The sequence below is a fragment of the Dissoconium aciculare genome (genome assembly GCF_010015565.1).
Source record: "Dissoconium aciculare CBS 342.82 unplaced genomic scaffold K489scaffold_25, whole genome shotgun sequence".
NCBI classification, from domain to species: Eukaryota; Fungi; Ascomycota; class Dothideomycetes; order Mycosphaerellales; family Dissoconiaceae; genus Dissoconium; species Dissoconium aciculare.
This window is the reverse complement of record NW_022984975.1, coordinates 1-14,223: the sequence shown is the minus strand read 5'-3', so window position 1 is coordinate 14,223 and position 14,223 is coordinate 1. Positions and strand designations below refer to the sequence as shown.

The following is a 14,223-nucleotide window of genomic DNA, read 5'->3' as shown; positions in this document are numbered from 1 at the left end:
ACCGGTCGACCGCGCTGGCGTGCTGCGGCTGAATCGCTGGATCGAGCTAATTTCCAGGTGGAGGTGGCTTTGCGAATGTACACCCTCTTCTCCACGATCACCGCCACCATGGTATCGATTTTTCTCTGAATAGTGTTATAGTACAGTATCACACGCGGATGGAAAACATATATACATACATACGGTAACGCCAAGCACCAGGGCGTGGCCACCCCCAGGGCGTGGCCACCAATTTCCGTATTAACCACAACAACAACTTCAACGCGTGATGGCTCCATCAAAACGCGTCCAAATGAGCTCAAACGAAGGGAGTATACTCCTTGCAATATCAGCTCTCAAATCAGATGCTATTGACTCCGTGTCAGCCGCTGCAAAAATGTACAATATCCCAAGATCAACACTACGTCGCAGATTGCAAGGAATGCCTAGTAGAGAGGACTACATGCCACAGAATAGCAGTCTTACTCTGATCGAGGAGGGCGTCCTTCTTAAGGACATATTGAAGCAGGATTCTCAAGGGCTATCTCCTACCCTTGATATTATACGATCTATGGCCAATTCTATCTGCAAAGCTAAGGGAAAACCTGAAGTTGGCCGGCATTGGCCTAGCAGGTTCATTCAGCGCAATCCCTCGCTAATAATGAAATCTGGAAGGACCTATGAATGCCAGAGAAGGCTCTGTGAAACTCCGGTAGTGATTGAGGCTTGGTTTGAGCTTGTGAAGAACACTATCAACAAGCATGGCATCTTACTACAAGACATGTACAACTTTGATGAGACAGGCTTTCAATTAGGCCAGATCTCAACTTCTAGAGTAGTCACATCATTTGAAAGGACTGGTAGGCCAAAGCAAGTCAAGCCTTCAGGCACTGAATGGATCACAGTCATCCAAGGAGCCTGTGCGGATGGTTCAGCCATACCACCACTCCTCATCTTCAAAGGCAAGACTATCAACTATTCATGGCTTGGAGAAGACTTTCCTCAGACATGGATGTTTGCAGTAAGCCCTCAAGGCTGGACAAGTGATGAGATTGGCTTGCAATGGATCCAACACTTTGAAAATCATACAAGAATGAAGACTATTGGCAGCAAAAGATTGTTGATCCTGGACAATCATGGGAGCCATACAACACCAGAGTTCACCTCTTTCTGTATAAAGAACAATATTGTCCTTCTCTGGATGCCTCCTCACTCATCTCATATACTCCAGCCTCTTGATGTTGCCTGCTTTGGCCCTCTGAAGCAGGCCTTCTCAAAACAGACTCAGCACCTGATCCGCAACCATATCTTTCATATCAACAAAAGCACCTTTATAGATGCATTCAAAGCTGCATACTTTGAATCAATCACACCTCAGAACATCCAGGCAGGGTTCAGAGGCTCTGGCCTGTATCCATTCAACCCTGAGGATGTGTTATCAAGGCTTGACCCATCATTTTCATCACCTCTCAGCGCAGCTTCACAGGGCTCCTGGTGTACAAAGACTCCAAAGACTACCCAAGAGGTGGATCAGCAGGCCACATTGATTAAGAGAAGGCTAGAAAGACATCAGAGCAGCTCTCCAACACCTATCTTTGAGGCCTTGAACCAGCTTTCTAAAGGAGCTCAAGAAATGGCTGCTTCTGCTGCTCTACTTCAGTCGCAGGTTTTTGCTTTACAAGAGGCTAATAAAGCAATGCATAAACGCAAATCCAGGAAGAGGAAAGCAATCCTATTAGACCATGCTCTGTCAGCCTCTCAGATCCAAGAGATAGTTGAGCAAGAGGAGGTAGAAGCACAAATAATAGAGCAGATGCCGAAGCCTTCAAAGCGTGCTAGCAGGTGTAGCAAGTGTGGTACATTAGGCCATAACTCTAGAACATGTAAAGTAGAGTAGCCAGTATTGATATATAACATATCTGAGTTTCAGAGCAATTTATTAAGTATTCGTTGAGATAATCAATATTGAAGGTGGTTCATGTTGAAATTGGTGGCCACGCCCTGGGGGTGGCCACGCCCTGGTGCTTGGCGTTACACACCTAGGTAGTTACGTAAGCACATGATGTCCACCTGAGGTAATATCCATGGAAAGGAATGTTCCGCACCCGGTCGGCACGGGACGTCGCCATGAGGGCAATCTATATATAGTCAGTCCCCGCTCCCTCTTTTCGTCGTGGTCGTGATCGTCGTGGTCGAGGAAGAAGTTGCGGAAATGATTCATGATGCCTCGTTTATTACACAGGGAACTCAATATTGCAGCATTGTTCTATGCTTCGTTATGAGTTCCCAGGTCATATGACAGGAAATCACGCTCTGGGTACTGAGCGGATATCACATCTTCATCTTCATCTTCATCTTCTTCGAATGGTAAGTTAGGTCAGGGGATCTTCAACCTCCCCGACTTCAACGTTTCCGGAATCGAAAGAAACGAACGAGAAAAAATCGAAACCATGTTCCACTTCATCATCATCGAAATCAATCACTGGCTTCATCGCCGCTGTCTCCGAAATCCACCAGACCCTTCGGAAGGACGCCCCTTCTCTGCCTAGGCGGGACGTTATCGTCTCCCTTCTTCGCCCTCGAACTCCTCGCTCCATTCCCTTCATCTTCACTTCCCTCCCCATCATCCTCCTCCTCCTCATCCTCGTCACCAGCAGCGCCCCACCGCCTCTCGAACTCCCTTGCGGCCTGGATCTCCTCTTCCAGCTCCCTCGCCTCCTTGATGGCTCTGGCCTTGTCGGCCGAGAAGCGGCCCTTGATCCCGATGTCCGCGAGGAGGGATTTCAGATGGCGGACTTTCTCATTCGAGGTGGCGAAGGGCGCGAGCTCCCGGTGCCATTGCTTGCGGTGGCCGCATTGGGCGAGCTGGGATTGGAGACGTTTGATTTCGGCCTCGGTCGGGGAGAGGGCGTCGGATTTGGAGGTGGGCTTGGTGGTGGCGGCGCTGGGTTTGGGTTTGGGAGGTTTGTTGGTGGTGGTGCGTTTCTTCTTTTTGGCTGGTGGTGGGGAGTCGTTGAGGATGGACATGTCGCTTTCGTCGTCGTTGTCGTTGTCATTTTTGTCGTTTTGGTCGTCGTTTTCTGCTTCTTCCTTCTTGTTTTTGGATACTTCGATGGAGCTATCACGATCCGGCGGGTCCGATAATGAGGATTTGTCGTCATCATCATCGTCCTCGACGACTTTTGTCCGAGATTTTGCCTGGTGAGGTTGTACGTCGATCACGTCCTCGTCCTCGTCTATGATTTCTTTGCCAGAATCCTCAAAAGCATCGTCGGAATCGGCATTGCTATTGTCATCCTGCTGGTCATGCTCTTCCTCCTCCTCTTCGTCTACCTCATCATCATCGCTGTCCACCACCGCCGCCTTCCTCCGCTTCCTCGCCGCCGAACCCACCCCCGACGCCTTCCTCTTTTCACCAACAACAACCTTTTCCTCCTCCTTCTTCTTCTTCGGCTGCGGAATCTCCTCTTTCAATTTCGCCTTGCCGGGCTTGGTCCTCCTCGACGGCAGCTCAACCTCTGCTTCCCGCTCCTCCTGATCCTCCTCCTGCCCATCCTCCTCCTCCCCCTCCTTCTCAGCAGCAGAAAAGGCCTCCTGGATGACCTCCTTGCTCTTCGCCTTCCACCTCACGTCTTCCTTGAAGAAGCCTGCCTCGAGATCCAATTCCTCTTCGACGCGCCGCCTCGCGAGGTTGACGGTGATGTCTTGGCTTTGGCGCAGGGCATCGCGGACGGTGCGCTGGAGGCATCGGGTGAGGTCGGCGTCGGAGGGCATCGGCGTCGGTGATGAGGGGATCCTCCTCCTCCTCCTCCGCCTTCTGTGTGTGTGTGTGTGTGTGTGTGGGTCGGAGCTCTCGTGTATGCGGAAAGCTGATGTGACGAATCTTTTCCGGATCCGTGGAGAGGTTGTTGGTGTTGTTGTTGTTATGTATGGTATAGTATAGTATGGTTTTTATGAAGTGGCGGTGGTGGTGGTGGTGACAATCTCAATGCGACGCGCGAGGGAGAGAGAGAGAGAGAGAGGGAGGACGCGTTTGTATGGAGAAAGACAGTTTGCGGGCGCGACGACGCGCGTGTGAGAGAGAGAGAGCGATGACGAAATTGTGAAATTATGAAATTCGGGGTAAAACTGTACGTGGGGAAAAAGGTCGTCGCCCTTACATTACATTATATCACAGTAATACCTAGCAATGATAAATTTCCACACGGAGCGGAGCGTGAGGCGATTGAGATGATCTGCTTATATTGAGGATAACTCTTTTGTGCACATACATTGGGGAGGATGGGTGGGATCATTAATTATGCAAAAATCATCAAAAAAGAATACTGTAGTTATGATTGATCCGCATTGGAAGCTGGAGCTGTCATACCTTAGGGTTTGTGTCGTGTGTGGTATTGATCATTCATTGATAGACAGCGTCAGGATGTGTGCAGTAGTAGTCAGTCACCTGGGTAGTAGTCTATGTGGAGAGGATAAGTATACTGCCCAGGTGTATGTATGTAGAAGAGATGCTGGACTGAATGAATGCATCATCACGTGAGACCGCGATGTATCCATTTGTTTTCCTGATTGACAGATTCGACATATCTATATGGGTCATGATGACTCTGCTCATTCGGCCGGGAGATGTCGGGCCGGCAGTCGGTACGGGTTTGGGGTTTTTTCTTTGTCCCGGGTGTGGTGAGGGAATGTGTGATGTGAGACATGGAAACCTTGGAAGGTGATGATGATGTGGATGATGATGTGGATGATGATGTGTATGATCAGCGGGAATGTTTGTGTGTGTGTGTGTGTGTGTGTGTTTCGGCTCTCCGAGGGTTGACGGGCGGACGGGCGGACGGGCGGGCGGAATTGACTTTCGGCGTCGAGTGCTGTAATATGTAATCACGGGCGGAAGTCACCTTACAATTACAGTAGCAACTCTCCATCGTCACTCGCAACAATATATTCCGTCTGATCATTATCATACCTCAAGCCCAGACACTCACTTATTCATTTTTCTTCCTCACGAAACACCACCTCGATCCGATCCGGGATCACTGCACTGCCGAAGTCGGGTGATGATAATCACAATAAAAATAAATAAATCCTGGACCTCTTTGTTCGCAACGAAGACTGCCCCGCCGGAGACGTGGGCCGTGGTGGCGGTGGAGGCGGAAGAGTAGGAACAAATAAGGTGCAAGTCCAACCGCAGCCGATGATGATGATGGTTGCCGCCCTTGCATCATAATCAATCAAGCCAGCCAACCATAAGTATACCTGGTATACCAACCGCCAACCAACACCACCTTTATTAATCGCCGCCTGTTCAATTGAATTGGATTGAATTGAATTGAATTGAACGGAATTGAACACATACTGGAGCGAAAAGGTCAGTCGGTCCCGTATTGACAGACATTACATGACTGCCCACGTGATGGGTCGCAAACATTCGCCCGTGTCCTGTATGTATACGATCCGTCTCGTATGTGTGTATGTACACGATCCCTTCCACGATCGAACATCATACCTCCCAACAGCAAGCATGGTCAGGTCGGGTCGGGCTTGATAAACGACAGGAGCGGCTTGGAGATCATCCTGCATTATTAATATTTATCCAATAACCTTGGGATACATTTCACACACACATACGCATACATACACACACACGGCAAGCGCGCGCCCTCACCCACTTCACCTCACCTGCATGCTCCGAAGGATCACTTTGCCGCAACTTCCCCAATCCCTCCCCAGGCTCATATTTATCATCACCACTCTTTCCAGCCAGCCAGCCAGCCGGGCAGTCACTTCACTTCACTTCACTGCACCGCACTGCACCTCACTTCTCATCGCCCGACCTTTCCCATCTGACCCTCATCACTCATCACTCATTACTCATCACACATCACTCGTCACTCATCATCGGCCATGGACCTCTACCTCGCCCTCCCTCCACTTCTCCGCCCATCCCATCACTTCATCTCCGACTCTCAGCATCAAACCCCAAAGAAATCCCACCGCCGTTCATGTATACACACATGCGTCAACCTTGATGTCGCATCGAATCACTCGAACAGTCAATTCCAAATACGCCACGTGATCATCTCCTGACATTCACCTCCTCCGACAGTGACGGCGACGGTGACGGCGACGGCGACGTTGACCACCACGACCACCACCACATCAGCAGCCATGCCGGCCGCTCACGATTCCACCGCTCTCAAGGGCCGCCTGTTGCTCGTGTCCAATCGCCTGCCCATCACCGTGAAGCGCTCCGAGGACGGTCACTACGACTTCACCATGTCCTCGGGTGGCCTGGTCGCTGGCCTGTCCGGACTCGCCAAGACGACCAAATTCAAATGGTACGGCTGGCCCGGTCTGCAGGTGCCCGAGGATGAGGTCCAGCACGTCAGGGACCGTCTGGCCGACGAGTTCGATGCCGTGCCCGTCTTCATGGACGACGACCTCAGCGATCGTCACTACAACGGCTTCTCCAATTCCATCCTGTGGCCCCTGTTTCACTACCATCCGGGAGAGATCACCTTCGACGAGAGCGCCTGGGAGGCCTACGTCCAGGCCAATCGCTTGTTCGCCCGGGAGATCGCCAAAGATGTCCAGGACAACGACCTGATCTGGGTCCACGACTACCACCTCATGCTCCTGCCGGCCATGCTCCGGGAGGAGATCGCCCGGGCCGGCAAGCGCAGGAACGTCAAGCTCGGCTTCTTCCTCCACACCCCCTTCCCTTCGTCGGAGATCTACCGCATCCTGCCCGTGCGGGTCGAGATCCTCCAGGGCGTCCTCCATTGCGACCTGATCGGCTTTCACACCTACGACTACGCGCGTCACTTCCTCTCCTCGTGCGCCCGCATCCTCCACCTGCCGACCACCCCCAACGGTGTCACCTTCGACAACAAGCTCGTTAGCGTCGGCGCGTTCCCGATCGGCATCGACACGGAAAAGTTCGCCACCGGCTTGAAGTCCGAGTCGGTCATCCGCCGCGTCGAAGCGCTGAAGAAGAAGTTCGAAGACGTCAAGATCATCGTGGGCGTCGACCGGCTCGACTACATCAAGGGCGTGCCCCAGAAGCTCCACGCTCTAGAGGTCTTCCTCACCGACCATCCCGAATGGATCGGCCGGGTCGTCTTGGTGCAGGTCGCGGTGCCGTCGCGCCAGGACGTCGAGGAGTACCAAAACCTCCGGAGCACCGTCAACGAGCTCGTCGGTCGCATCAACGGCAAGTTCGGCACCATCGAATTCATGCCCATCCACTTCATGCACAAATCCGTCTCCTTCGAAGAGCTCGCCGCGCTCTACAGCCTGTCCGACGTCTGCCTGGTGAGCTCCACCCGGGACGGCATGAACCTCGTCGCCTACGAATATGTCGTCTGCCAGGCCGCCCGCCACGGCGTCCTCATCCTCTCCGAGTTCGCCGGGGCCGCCCAATCGCTCAACGGCGCCCTCATCATCAACCCCTGGAACACCGAGGAGCTCGCCGAGGCCATCCACGACGCCGTCACCATGCCCCCGGACACCCGCGCCCAGAACTACGCCAAGCTCAGCAAATACGTCGCCAAATACACCTCCGCCTGGTGGGGCGAGAGCTTCGTCTCCGAGCTGACCCGCATCTCCGAACAGGCCGAACGCAAGCTCCGCATGCGCAACGGACCTGCCGGTCCCCACGCCGCCGGGGACGCTTCCGACGGTGACGCGGGCCTCCCCTTGACGCCCGGCACCGATGCCATGCTCATTCCCCCGACACCACCGGCGACCTCGACCTCCAAAGCCCCCGGCGGAAAAGACGTCTCCACCCCGCCCTCTGCGTCATCGACGAGATCTGCGTCGGCCGGAGTAAACGGCTCGACGACGACGGCCGAGGATAAGAATCAGAAGTATGCATCGTGAGCGCCACCGTTGTCATGAAATCTCTCACCCCTGTTCCCTTTCCGTCTTTCCTGAGTTCACGCCATGGCACATTGGTGAAGGAAACGACCCGGCATGTTTGCATCGCTATAACGAAAAACAAGGAAGCTCACAGAGCTCTGAAAACATTCTTTCCTCCCGAACTCCCTTTCCTTACCGTGTCCCATTCCGATCCTGTCATGCCCTTTTCTCGCCCGCAGCCCCACACGCGCCTTTCCATCCTCCCGCATTCCCGAGAATCTCCGCCACAAACCCCCCGTGCTCGCCTCTCACCAGAAGAGCTCCCCAGACAGCTCCATCGCGCGGCCTTCTCTCCGCGCGTCGTGCAAATCGTCCCAAAAATACCCCATTCCTTCAACATCGATAGAGACACCCGCCCCACCATCCTCTCCACGCCGCTCGAGGTGTCGTACCTCCTCCCGCCACCACCATGCCACCCGAAACGGGCGTCATTTCGTACTTGTCTCATTCGCCCTCCGATTATACCAGACACCCGACTGGTCCGTCCCGCACCAACTGGACACCCCCCATATTCCTCCGCTTCTACGTTTTGGGTGGTTGTCGTCCACCGAGGAGCAGAGGATCGCCTGCCTGTCTGCCTGCCTGCCTGCTCGTCTAGCCACCCTCTTACCTCCTCCCCTCGAACTCGACATGCCTGTGGAATGCCATCGTCGCGACCCGATAGTCTTTCCCTTTGTAATCACACCTCCCTCTCCCCTCTTCCCTCTTCACCTTCACACCGCCCTAGACTCCCCCGTCAACCCCCTTCCCTCCTCCCCTCTTTCCTTATTTCCTTTCTCTGCTGTTCTTCTCCTCTCCTTCTTTACTCGGATAGATCTGAACCCCGCTGACAGCCACCCCACCATAGCAGCAGCACCAGCAGCACCAGCAGCACCGCCGCCACCGCGCGCAATCACGCCAACGACCTCCACGCCGATTATCACGACGGGACGCTCCGCGCGGAACATCACCACCACCGCCGCCGTCGTGGCGATGCTACGGATGCGGATGCGGATGGGGGGCATCTCGATGATCCCAATGATGATGATACTGACGACGACGACGACGACGGCGGCTTCCTCACCATGGTCCGCCGTCGCCAGGACTCGAGCGTGGGCGAGGGAGTGAATGGCGACTAAGCTCCGTATTTGATCTCAGACTTCAGACGGACCGTTGGGGAAAGGGGGGAATCGGGGACCCCCGGGTCGTGATCTGTGACGTGGGAGATCCGTTGGGCGATGCGAAGTCTGCGCGAGAGATCGCACTGGGTTCGTCGGTTCTTCGTAGGTTTTGCTTGGGTCTTGCTTGGGTTGTGCGGGAGAGAGAATTGATGGGGCGAAGGGGGGGGGGGGGGGGTTTGGGGGGGGGGGGGGGGGGGGGGGGGGGAATTGATGCGGTGGAGGAAGGAGGAGGGGAGCGAAGGGTGGGAGTATGGGAGTATGCTGGGTGTCTTGCATCCGGATTGATACTGGACTATTGTACCTTGATCAACATGAAAATTGTATGATGAGAGAGAGAGAGAGGGAGAGGGAGTAGAACAGAAAGCGAGAGAGAAAGAGAGAGAGAGAGAAGAAAGAGGGATAGAAAGCGAGAATCAGAAGAACTAGTTATATCCATATCCACTCCCATTAGTCTTCCCCGCTACACGTCTCGCCGCAAAAACAAAAACCCAACTTCCTTTCCACTTTCGACTCTTATCGTTGTTCATCGCATGAGTACATACATACATAATATCTCTCTCTTCCCTCCTTCATCCCTCCCCTATCCCCCATCCCCTATGCCCCGTCTGTGTGGATGCACAAAAACAAATGGAACATGGGAGAAACATCAAAAGAAGAGAAGAGAAAAGAGGAAGAGAAGAGGGAGAAGAGAAAGTTCCCAGCTGCTAGCCACCCGTGATCGCTTCTTCTCTCCTGCGAATGATCTGAGAGCGGAAAGACATGTCTTCTTCTTCTTCTTCTTTTTCTAGTCTCGTGGGTGAACAACCGCATCTTCTTCTCTCCTCTTCTCTCGCGGGTGGAATCCGTGTATTTTTCGGGAGAAGGGGGCGTGGGATGGGATGGGATGGGTAGAAAGAACATCGATGTGGATGAAGGGCTCGTCACGTCATCATCGGTCGTATGTAGAAAAGAGGGCTTTCTGTCGAGATGTAATTGCCGGTCGGAAGATGGATCGGCGGTCTTTTGAGGTAGGCTGTTTTGCGTTCTTCGGTCTGCTCTCCCATGGAGGCAGGAGAAGGAAGTTGGGTGTGCGGTTGCCTTCCCGTTCCGCGATGGTCGCCGATGTCGTGTTGTGGGATCGGGGATGAAGAGATTGTAGTGGTCGGGGATGAAAGCTGGGTCCGAGATGGAGATTTGCGACTGTTGAGTATGATTGAGGGTTTGTTTCGGGTTGGGATATGATATAGAAGAGAGTTCAGACAAGTGATGTTGGTTTCCTTGGGCCCTGCTTCGCGCCGATGCTCTTTCGTTGTTATTGGGAAAACAAGCGAGTTCCTGCTGGTACTCTGAGAGGAACTTGATATCAGTACATCCTTTTCTTCATCGGCTTGTTCCCATTTTGGAATGAAACTACAGGAATCGTGGAGTCTTGTTGTAAGCTGTCTTCCACATGCCTGTCGGAAATGCATAACTTGGAGATGGTCGGAGTTGGCGCGTCTGCTCAGAGCATCATAGTCTATATTCGGGCTCGTGTGCTCGATATGGCTTTCTAGAGTAGAATATTGGCAGCATACAATCACCATCCGGGTGGCATCAGCTCCGTCGGACACCCCGACCGGGTTTGCTGGCGGTTTCGCTGGCTCGCAGCTTGGATCGGAAACGCTTTGCCGTAGATTTCGAGAAGTGTGGACATTGATATAGCACTTTGAGTCGGTAGACCGACGCGATAAAGGTCATTATGTGATGGCATCCGCTCTCCCCCACATGATCTTCTGTATTCCCCTCGCTCAATCATTATGTAGTCGCTACTTTCCTATCCGGCGCCTGTGTCTCAGTGACAGACCCATACCGCCTCCATTGCGTCGGCGGCTCTTTGCCCTTCTCCGGCGTCGGCGGGCCAGGTAGGATTTCTCTCAGCATCGTGTTGATGTCATTACCGACGGTTTTTGCATCGTCCCACTGTCGCGGGTATCCAAGAGAGACCTCTTCGAACCGGACGCCGTCAATCCAATCTGTACGTCGGACGTGGAGATGACCGGTGACTACGACCTTGGCATTGAAGCGTGTATGCCAATCGTGTGTCTCTTTTGTTCCGCACCACAATGTGAAGCGTGGCACGCGTGGGATGTAGATAAGGTCTTCGCGGAGTGGCCAGTGATTGATTATCACAAGCGGAATACCTGTCGTAGCGGCAACTTCAAGCTTCAACTCGCATTGCGAGACTAGCCGCGTGCACCAGGCGTCGCGAGTAGAGTAAGGGTCGGGATGGAGGAGCTGTTCGTCCGTAGCTTGAATGCCTTCCTCCAGCGCCCAATCGAGAGCTTCCTCGCGCGAAACATGATCCGGACGGAAAGAGTAGTCGTAGAGAGTGAAAATGGGACAGATGAGAGCTTGCTTGGCGGTGCCGTCAGTATCGGCATAATTCCAGGTCATGAATTCGTCCTCGGGAGTAAGTACACCGTACTCCCGGGCGACTTCGACGCATTTGAGATATTTCGCTTCACCCCGTAGAGCACGTTCGGACTCGTCGACGGCGGGCGATGATGATGTGTATAGTTCGTGGTTTCCGGGAACCCAGAAGACGTGCTTGAAATGTTGGATGGCTCGACTGAAGGCTTCTCTCGCATGTTCGATGGTTTCGCCAACTATCAAATCCGTCAGTACTTGTCGGATTCATGCCCCCAGCGCCATTGAGCGCATTCAGGCGGCGCTTATCATGTTCAGTAGTGACGTCGTAATTTTGCTTTGCACCAAATTTTTCCAAGGGCGAGCAATGCAATGCGCCCGAAGCCTGTATGTTTATCGCGACGAGAATCGTGAACAACTTACCATCTCCAGCTAGGATTAGTCCATCCGCTAATTTCTTCTCGCCGGTCCTGGTTTCCTCGCGTCGAGCTCGCAATTTGGCCCATTCTTCCCAATTGCCCTTGAAGGACAAGTGAATGTCGGCAATCGCCCAGAGTTTCATATCCATTTGGACGGTGATGTTTCGAAATTACAATAAAGAAGGCCAGAAGTGCACCGATATCAGGTCGTTCGAAGGCGAGGTCTCCTGTGGGGGCGCGTTGGATGGCGACGTGACGTCGAGCTGGTGTGCGGGCCTTTCCGATCGCGGGACGTTCACAAACTTGCGAATCCTTGTCGTGTTTCGCGATGATGTTTATGATGATGCTCTCAAATAATCACCACCTGCATTCCCTGGATGTCGATGCCGCTGCGAATGACAGTCGCCTGCACGTTTGTGACCATGAAGACACCTGTCGATCGGTGAATGCGCAGCGCACACAAGGCTTAACACTGCGCGAGCAAGTCTGAAATCGCTGACACCACAGTATGAACAGTCGCTCGGAATACAGAACAAGAAAATCTATGAGGTTTTAATTGATGATACGAACACGACGATGAATGACGGGCCATCGTGATGTAGCTCTCGGCGGTAGACCAATATCGGAGTTCGGGGTCCCGGGATTCCAAGCCGCGAAAGCGGGCGCATCTTCTCCCCAGTTGTGCAATACACCCATGTAACATGTGACGAGCCACTCTTCCATTCCGAGATCGAGACAATTTCTAAGTTTGCACAAATCACACTTATCTTGACATCCAATCATACGGAGCTTGCAACAAATTTGCAGATGTCGGAGACAGACAAGTATTAGAAGTCTGCCGACTGGTCCAGGACCAATCATACGCTCGTAGAGCTGTCTCACTTTGGAAATGTTTGTATTTGCCATCTCTCGTCCGGCTTCGTTGTTCGTTTGTTGTTTGCGGCGCTGCGAGCCTGGGGCGTTGCTGGATCAAACACGCTCGACCGGCGGCGATGGGGTCTTCTGCAGCTAGGTGCAGCAAGGGATCACCATGGCCATCTTTCACACACAGATAAGCCACCTTCCACCTCTCACACCCCGTTTCATGACATTATCATTGCTGGTGATTACTTCTTACACAGTTGTTCCCTTTGTGTATCGAAAAACGACACCTACTCTGCATGAATTTGTCTTGAGCGATGTACTCCAAAGTATGTGGGTTTCGAATGGCGTGCATGGCGGAGTAGTCCAGTACGATCTATACAAACCGAGCATCAAAAAAGGCGAAGTCCACAAAGAACAAAGGGGATTTCTGAACAGTCCGCCACGAGTACTCCGAGAGGCTCTCAGTGCTCTACAAGCAGAGCATGAAACCTCTTCATTCACAATCGATGATCATCTGGACCAATTATCAAGGGACCCTACTACTTCAATGTAATCCAATTAAGCTCGTGGCCATGTCTTCGCAAAGCAAGTCTAGATCGCGTCAAAGAGAGCTAGTATGATCAGTTCTATGCATCCGAGTGATCCCTCACAACTGACAGAATTGATCTCCTGTGGAAGAAGAAATTGATCGAGTTACACAAAGATTATGCCCTTTCACTCCCTTCGCCAAGTGAGTTCGATGAAGAATCTTTCAACGAATTCATGGCACTGAGCGGCATGTATCATCGTCTAACTTTGGAACTTCACACGCCACGAAAGAACAGTGCAGAAAGGTACACAAAAGACCTCACCGGGACGATTAGGCGCGCCAGAAGAAGTGAGGCTAATGGGACCAACGATAGCAGCACGTGGATCCAATTCTTCAAGGGGTACGCCCGAAGCTGTCGTGACGCCGCAGACGCGGCTCTTTCGGTTTACGAATGCAGAACGCAGGCTATGGAAACCTCTGGTACTTACCTCAGAAGGATTGGCCAATTTTCCGATGAATCGTGGCGGGAACATGAAGCCCAAGCCGAACGATACCAGAGAAAATCCCAGGATTGGCACAGAAAGCATCTTGCAGCCATTGAATACATTCGTGAGAGACAGCCCGCTGGCCTGCCGTGAAAAGCTAATAGCTTGGTCCTTCTCAATAGAGCTGAACTCGTACTACCTGCGATTTCTAGTGCCTACAGTAATAAAGTATTGCAGAGACATGTGTTAAGGGTATATTGATATTTTCTGATATCTCATGCAGCATCCTCAAAGTTGCAAGCTCCGCTGGCGCCAAAATGGGGTTATGTGCCGAGCTCAGGATATGAAGCATTTCATTTGTCCGTGAGGACTTACTGAGACTCGGCCCCGCAAAGCTCAAGGGATCGCAGGAATAGCTGGCACATATGAGCGAGCGAAGTGTTGAAATGTGAGGAAGAAGGAAGAAGATTCTTTTTTTT

The 14,223-nt window shown here is 52.7% G+C and overlaps 5 protein-coding genes across 5 annotated transcripts; 2 read left to right on the top strand and 3 right to left on the bottom strand.

The window, feature by feature from the left end:
• Nucleotides 1-1,994: 1,994 nt before the first annotated feature.
• Nucleotides 1,995-4,132, bottom strand: K489DRAFT_385393 (uncharacterized protein). Its single transcript, XM_033606094.1, has one exon. It carries the CDS (start codon nucleotides 3,751-3,753, stop codon nucleotides 2,455-2,457), a length of 1,299 nt encoding a protein of 432 aa, XP_033454940.1. The 5' UTR covers nucleotides 3,754-4,132; the 3' UTR covers nucleotides 1,995-2,454.
• A 2,018-nt stretch (nucleotides 4,133-6,150) lies between these two features.
• Nucleotides 6,151-9,020, top strand: K489DRAFT_414170 (glycosyltransferase family 20 protein; the record flags this gene model as incomplete). The annotated part of the gene is made up of 2 exons (XM_033608133.1): nucleotides 6,151-7,850; nucleotides 8,750-9,020. 2 exons carry the CDS (start codon nucleotides 6,151-6,153, stop codon nucleotides 9,018-9,020), a joined length of 1,971 nt encoding a protein of 656 aa, XP_033454939.1.
• Nucleotides 9,021-9,916: 896 nt separating this feature from the next.
• Nucleotides 9,917-10,730, bottom strand: K489DRAFT_136915 (uncharacterized protein). The gene has a single exon (XM_033599097.1). It carries the CDS (start codon nucleotides 10,622-10,624, stop codon nucleotides 9,983-9,985), a length of 642 nt encoding a protein of 213 aa, XP_033454938.1. The 5' UTR covers nucleotides 10,625-10,730; the 3' UTR covers nucleotides 9,917-9,982.
• Nucleotides 10,731-10,835: 105 nt separating this feature from the next.
• Nucleotides 10,836-12,009, bottom strand: K489DRAFT_328558 (Metallo-dependent phosphatase; the record flags this gene model as incomplete). Its single annotated transcript, XM_033602069.1, has 2 exons — nucleotides 10,836-11,686; nucleotides 11,871-12,009. 2 exons carry the CDS (start codon nucleotides 12,007-12,009, stop codon nucleotides 10,836-10,838), a joined length of 990 nt encoding a protein of 329 aa, XP_033454937.1.
• Nucleotides 12,010-12,896: 887 nt separating this feature from the next.
• On the top strand, nucleotides 12,897-13,947 carry K489DRAFT_405431 (uncharacterized protein; the record flags this gene model as incomplete). The annotated part of the gene is made up of 2 exons (XM_033607157.1): nucleotides 12,897-13,279; nucleotides 13,390-13,947. 2 exons carry the CDS (start codon nucleotides 12,897-12,899, stop codon nucleotides 13,895-13,897), a joined length of 891 nt encoding a protein of 296 aa, XP_033454936.1. The 3' UTR covers nucleotides 13,898-13,947.
• Between the last annotated feature and the right edge of the window lie 276 nt (nucleotides 13,948-14,223).